The 7071-nt window shown below is 44.2% G+C and overlaps 1 protein-coding gene across 2 annotated transcripts in view; it reads right to left on the minus strand.

Annotated features, from left to right (window-relative positions):
* The window catches only part of LOC119276787 (protein MALE DISCOVERER 1-like), an 8462-nt gene continuing 1391 nt past the window's right edge, over nt 1-7071 (minus strand). For both annotated transcript variants that reach the window (XM_037557944.1, XM_037557942.1), the window contains exons 2-13: nt 6794-7055; nt 6549-6681; nt 3800-3871; nt 3130-3273; nt 2921-3049; nt 2745-2800; nt 2255-2659; nt 1970-2160; nt 1731-1863; nt 1487-1641; nt 720-911; nt 1-625 (exon numbers count right to left, since the gene is read on the minus strand). In XM_037557944.1, the coding sequence (XP_037413841.1) occupies nt 368-625; nt 720-911; nt 1487-1641; nt 1731-1863; nt 1970-2160; nt 2255-2659; nt 2745-2800; nt 2921-3049; nt 3130-3273; nt 3800-3871; nt 6549-6681; nt 6794-6884 (1959 nt within the window). In that variant the 5' untranslated portion in view covers nt 6885-7055 and the 3' untranslated portion in view covers nt 1-367. The remainder of the gene's footprint in view (nt 626-719; nt 912-1486; nt 1642-1730; nt 1864-1969; nt 2161-2254; nt 2660-2744; nt 2801-2920; nt 3050-3129; nt 3274-3799; nt 3872-6548; nt 6682-6793; nt 7056-7071) is intronic.

The following is a 7071-nucleotide window of genomic DNA, read 5'->3' on the forward strand; positions in this document are numbered from 1 at the left end:
TAGTCCATTCACCAAACCAATTGCCGTCTCTTCCTTAAAAAAAATAAACAATATTTCTGTAAACCCCATGGTACATTACGCAATCACGCATTTCCTGATTACAATCCACTCTAGGATGACCTGAATCATTCTACATTCACAATTTCACACCATCACCATGTACATCCACCATACAGAGAAAACTCGAGAAGAAATTAGAATAACCCGAAAATTTTCATTTTACGAGGCGGGGGAGGAGGTACCACGCATATACACCGAAATCGCCAGAAAAGTAGAAACTCGCAACAAAGATGTACAAGATTGCAAGACAGTACGCACAGGACCTCAGTGTTGCTGCAAGAACCATACCATATCAACATGTTTCTTCCTAGGATTCAACTGAAAGTATCTCAAGCTCTGCCCACCAAAGCGGAGATAACCTCGGCGTTGCTGCCTCTGGTGAAATCGATAGCACTTCTCGCAATTTAGCGGTGACCTCTCTCATACTTGGTCTCTTTTTCGGATCACTCTGGATGCAGTCCTCGATCAACTCGCAAATGATATCTAGATCGTTTTCTTTGTGGGTCGTCAAGGTAGGGTCAAGCAAACAGGATATACTCCGGTCATCCTTAATGCACTCCATAGCCTGTGAGAAAAAAATGTGACATATATTGTTACTTCTATATGCCATTTTTGTGTATTATGTAAGTTTAAGTATTCAGTGTCTTTGTCATGCTTACTAAGTTCGCAAGAGAGCCCTCGTGTTCAGAATCTGGAGGCTTTCCTGATATGATTTCCAGCATGAGTAGACCAAAACTACATACATTCCCAGCTGGATCAGCACGTATTGGCTCATGGTGCTCACTGGCGTCGTCATTCTTGGGCATCTTTTCTTTGGAAATTACTTCTTGCCAAACACTCATGTCGGCTATCTGTGAAAAGGCTCGGTTTTAGGAGCAGAAACGAATATATATGGTGTCCTCATGCCTGGTCTTATTTAATTTGTTCAAAATTAACTCTAATACAAAGAGCGCACATGCACACCCTAGAAAAAAAATTCATATGAACTGGACGGTACTTCACCTTGTTTAGTTGCAGGGGTTTAGAACAAGTTGCATGTAATTTATGTTAGTTTGTCTTTTTTTGCATAATGTCCAGAAAAGGGGTTCAGAATGATGAAGTAACAGTTGTGTGCTTCAATTTCTTCCATTTGATATTACCAGAATTTTGTCTACAAATACAGTTCTCGTTTGGCACCCATCATTTCATTTTATTTGGCAAGTGAAATGACAGGGTTATGGATAGGAATTGACATAACATCCAATAGGCATTTGCTGGAATTCCAAATGAATGACATGTCCAATTCCATGATAGCCAAACAGGTTGGGTATGGAATCACAAATGAATTCCATGATTCCGGCTCAAAATGATGGCTACCAAACGACCTCTTACGAAATTTCCTTTGAAGATCAAATAAATAGAAGTTGTGAAATTCATAATCATGTACCTTTGCAGCTCCATCCTCGGATAATAATATGGCACTTGACTGTAGGCCAGGGTGTGTTATACAAGGGTTGAGCTCATGCATGTATTGCATGCAGTATGCTACTCCCATAATTACTCTCATCCTACCATTCCAATCAATATGATCAAATCCATCAACTGCAAAAGGCAAATCAAAACATTTTAATTTGAGCACAAAGACTAAACAGTAAGCATTCTAACAGTAGGATAGCAGTAGAAGCTCTTACCGTGGAGATGCTCATAGAGTGTCCCATTGGCTGCGTATTCTAACACCATCATCCTCATGAAAGGCTCCTCCTCCTCGCAGTATCCAAGCAAGTTGATGAAGTTCTTATGATTAATTCGTGAGAGCGAGTCTATCTATGTGTTGAAAAAAACAAGTTAGAAGAAATTATTTGTTTTAGATCCATATTGCAAATTGTAGCAACAGCATGGGCTATTCCTCTTATAAGTGACACTGAATTACCTTTTTCCGGAATCTCCCCTCGGAATGCTTTGACCAATCTTTGCTGGACGCAAGCACAGTTGATACAACTGCTATCTCAACTCCACTTGATAAGGTTCCCTTGTAGACGGTGTAGTGTGGATAGCTTGCCACAATGTTACTGAAGTCCTCACAAGCACCTTCCAGCTCTGAGCGTTGCAACTTGGGTACTCCTGCGGTACATCAGGAGAGCAAAACTTGTCACAGATGCCCAAGTAAGAGGCAAATCAAGCAGGCATTTGACAAGATAGCAAACAGAATATTTACCTGTCACAAATGCCTTCTGCAGCTGGCCACTGAGTCCAGTCTTCCATGGACCTATTGTTGCCACCGACTTATTGCGGCATAGCAAAAGCATGCATGCAATGATAATAAGCAACAGAGCAATTGATGGAATCACAATTGCATACAACCACTTCATAGATCTTGTTGACCCTGCTTCCGAAGGAGTATCAGAAGACTTGGGTGGAGTAACTGGAGGATTTACAGCAGGTGCGGGTGCTTTGGGACTAAATGCTGAAAACGATCCACTCCCCGTAGAAGGAACAGAAACTGAGGGTGGAAGAGGAGCATTTGCGAAAGGAGCCGCCGCAAGATTGCTATCCTGAAGTAGTCTGCGCCTACTAACCTGTGCAGCTGGGTTTCTTGCTGCAATTTGTGTAGGAAGACGTGCTGGGAAAAGTAAGAAGGCATATTATGGTACCAGCTGATGTATTTAAGAGCAAAACTGAACTTGCATAGCAGTACCCTAGCTTACCGGAGAGATTGCTGGTGTCTCTTTTTTTCTCCTCTGTGGAAGAACCAGACTCGAACCTACAAAGGTCCACATTCAAAAACTGCTATCATCAGCTGATAAATCCTTTTCCTAAATAGGTTATAGAAGAAAAATGATGATAACTAAATGAGAATTGATGAAAATCCTAGTTTCCTTACCCATCATCAGCTCTTTGATTCAAAATACCCCTCCCGAGATGATCATAGATGTCGAAATCAGTTTCCTGATCAAAGTTCCCATGGGAATTTTGGACCACGGGCCACTGAAATCTGTTGTTGGAAAGCAATCTGTCGAACAAGAGGCATCATATCATGAAATTTGGCTTGTCGATCAAATATTTCACAATGTTAATCAGTCAGACACCTACAAATGCTTGAGTGATGCCATTTCTGCTATCTTCTGTGGAACTTCCCCAGTCAAGTTGTTATTGCTTAGGTCCAATATCTCCAACGTTGCGAGACCACCAATTTCCTTAGGTATCAGTCCACTAAACAAGTTGTTGGATAATATACTGCAAGAAGACACAAGAAGGAATCAAAACATTGTAATGGTTGCAGCAAATGTTATAGTCGCATGCAAAGTAAAATTAGAGTATCACAAGTTGCCAAAAGCAGTTGGTTAAGGAACAAGTGCTTGATTGATAGATGGACATCTTTTATGCTACTGAGTAAAATCGACACGACAGAGATTTCTTTGATTTTGTCTCATATTTGACCCACAGAGGTAAGCTGATATGCACACATCATTGTTCTATAAAGGATGGAACCTAACAGTTGTCGGTTGGTTAGATATATACACTTGAAATGTCCTAACTGATTGTTGGTTGACATTTTTTAAGCAAATTGACTTTGTTTAGATACTCATATCTGGCAAGAAACTTATGAAGGTAAGACAAAGCAGTAACCACTACAGAATTACCTATTTATCTCTTTACCATATTGCAAACAGATAGCTTAGCAAAAATACCAATATATTGTTGCTCATGGCAAGCAATTTATATTTGTTGCACAAGCATAAATACAAAATTGTGTACTTACAGAGCCTGCAGATGACTAAGACCTCCTAGTTCTGGACCCAGGGTACCTCTTAATGAGAGATCTTTTAGGTTCCTGCAAGAGTATAGTTCACAGTAAGTACAAACCTTAAGATGATAAATCAAGCCAGAACCCCTCAAAAATACTGAAATAGAACAAGAGTGGTAAAGTTGTGGTACACCGCAGGAATTAGAAGGTAATCTTGAATGCAAAACAGAATCATCTTGAATAACAAAAGATTCTATTAAAACATATGGAGTCACCATAAACTTTTCGACCTAAAATCTAAAAACAAGTAGCGATGATGAGGTAAATGCTTGATGATTAACTGAGTAGAAAACAAACATTTTCCTTCATATGGTAAACTTCTAGATGAGGTGGCTGGCGTATGGAAGTCAACTTGGCACCAGAGCAACATATCCTGAGGGGTTCTGGACTATCATGTTTCGCTTACAAGATCTAGATGAGGTGGCACCAGAGCAACATATCCTAGAATTACTCCAAGCCAAGCACGCTTAACTTTGGAGTTCTTTCTGAATGGGCTCCCGGAAAAGAAGGAATTCCTTGTTGATATGAGTAGTCTCTCATTCCTATTAAGCCAGGCTCTCACATGCATAAACCGCCTTCATAAAAGTTTCTAGTGTTCCTACTTGTTTGGGGGTTGCAATTTCTTTTCTTTTTGTTCAGCTTGGTGGTATCATCGGATAGACCTTGATTCTCTTTGTAATGAAGAGGTGTGCAAAACTTTGGAACATTCTCTGAATAATAGGAGGTAAAATCTTGGAGACGGGTCACACGCGAAAATCTATGATATAAACATAAGCTATACTGTGCCAACCAGTGATCTTATATAGGCTGAGTACAACATTCTGTTGATGATGATTCACTTGAACAAACTTGCCAAAAAAAATCTAATCAAGCTAGCTAATAAAAGGTAGCCCCCATTTTGGACCTTCAATGTTATTGTATAAGAGCATCTCCAATAGATGGTCCAAATTTTGACGGTCCAAGACCGGAGATGTAAAATTTGGACCGCCAAAAAGTGTGTTTGGGAGCTCCGAAACAAGGCCAACTCCAACAGATGGTCCAAATTCATGGTCCAAAAGAGCAACTCCAATAGATGGTCCAAATTCATGGTCCAAAACCGGCCAGCAGCCGCGGGGAATTCCGTCGAACACCTTGTGCGCGCGGTGGAAGAAGATGGCCGCCGGTTGGATTGGCTGCTGCTGATGGCTGCGGTCGGCTCCGGACGGCGGCGGTGATAAGAAATGAGCTTGGAGGCCGGCCAAGAGGAGCTCGGCGGGCGGCGAAGAATAGTTCGGCAGCCGGGCGGGGGGCTTGGTGCGGCGGTCGTGCGGCGGGCGCAACGGCCGTGGACAGGCTCACGGCTGACGGGAAGGAGGTCGGCGGCAGCCTAAGACCCGGCGGAGGCCTACCGCGGCAGCCGGACCGCCGGAGGCGCCCAATCCCGCGCCGGCTGCCTCCCGATTCGGCGGCGGCCGGGCGGCTGCGAGCCGGCTACCGGCGAGGGAGGCGACGGGGGCGACGGCGGCGGAGGGCGTTGGCGCCGACGGCGAGGTTTTGGGCGGTCGCGGCGGCGGATTCCGGCCGGCTGGTCTTCGGGCGGGCGGACGGGCGCGGGCGGGAAAGGAAATGAAGTGGCGGTTGGGCGTTCGCGGGCGGCGGCTGGTTTTGGACCAGATGCACCTCGTGATGTAAATTTGCACCGCGAGGTGTTGTATTTTACATCACGAGGAGGCCGCGGTCCAATTTTTTTTGCATATGGACCGTCTGTTGGAGCAGCGTTTTTTGCCCCAGGCGGTCCAAAAGTTAGGTACTTTTACATTTGGACCATCTATTGGAGATGCTCTAAGCCAACAGTCTCACTTTATAGGTCAAGAATCCCACATCACAAAATTGAGAATACCAGCAGCAGAAGAAACAAATCATAACAACTTAGCTGTAGCGACTTGTTCGTGTTGGTGGAATGAACAAGTAGTTCTAATAACCAGATTTCTGATTGTGTTAAAGCTTCATATAAGCTTGTGAAAAGGCTTCCAGCTACCAAAGAAAACATTTTCTGGGAATTTGCGAACAATGCATCCATGGTAAATTCAAGATAGGCGAGAAAAAAAAAATCCTTAAGAGTTGCTCCTTATTCAGCCCAAAGAAGTAGTAGTATATTTTAGGAGTACTAATTTTTCAAGAGTATATATTCAGTATAGTATTTACCAAAGAAACCAGAGTTGGTCATTTATGTACATAATATTTCATTTTCCTTATTCAGCCCAAAAAAGGGTACCACTCCTAAAAATGAAATATTTTAGGAGTACTAATTTTTCTAACTGCTACGTAGAAAAAAAATACGAATGCACTCCTAAAATCCTTCATAATATCTAGTCCGTTAATGGTTGGGCCTCTTTGCTTCTACCTTCTCTGAATTGCTACACAAAGCGGAGACATGCTTGTGTTGACAGTAACTCAATAGACTCAACTGATGCATTTAGTACTCAAGAAAGTCAAACCACGATAACTGTGAAGGAGAAAACTAGGAATAAAAGGGGCAGTTGCCGATGCAGCATCCATTCAACAATAAATCAACACTAAAACAACTCTTGAAGAGAGAAGGATACAGTCAAATGGAAGACCCGTTAAACAGAAGATGAACTGCATTTCCATTTTCCAAATAGACTCATGAGCCACTAGTAAACATTGAGGAGGAAGAAAACAAAGAGGAAATCATCCAACTCACAGCATCACAACCCTGTCATCGGCGCAGCGGACGCCGTTCCAACCGCAAGGGTCGGCGTCCCGCGCGCTCCAGCCTGCCATGGCGCCATGCGGATCCTCCTCCACCCTAGACTGGAACTTGAGCAGCGCTGAGCCTGCAGCACGAGCACCAAAACCCCAATCGATCAGCCACACCAGAAACCCAAGAGCTCAACCCCCAAAAGCACCAAAAAAGAAAACAACACCGGCGAGCTGTCTGCCCCCTACCTTCAAGGTTGATCGCGGAGCAGCCACAGCAGACGCACTGAAGCGCCAGCGCGACAACCGCGCAGTAGAGCAGCGCGTCCATCTCCCACATTTCCACTGGCGCGCGGCGGCTCACATGATCCTCTTGGCGAGCCTCTTGAGCAGCCTGGAGTGCATGGTCAGGCGCGAGGGACGCCCATGGCGTGGCGCGGCGCCTACCTTAACCCTTATTGGCACGGCAGCAGAGCAAAGCCTGACGACACGCTCCCGCTCCTGCGGCCGCCTGCAAGAAAGACAGA

This window comes from Triticum dicoccoides, chromosome 3B (genome assembly GCF_002162155.2).
Source record: "Triticum dicoccoides isolate Atlit2015 ecotype Zavitan chromosome 3B, WEW_v2.0, whole genome shotgun sequence".
NCBI lineage: Eukaryota > Viridiplantae > Streptophyta > Magnoliopsida > Poales > Poaceae > Triticum > Triticum dicoccoides.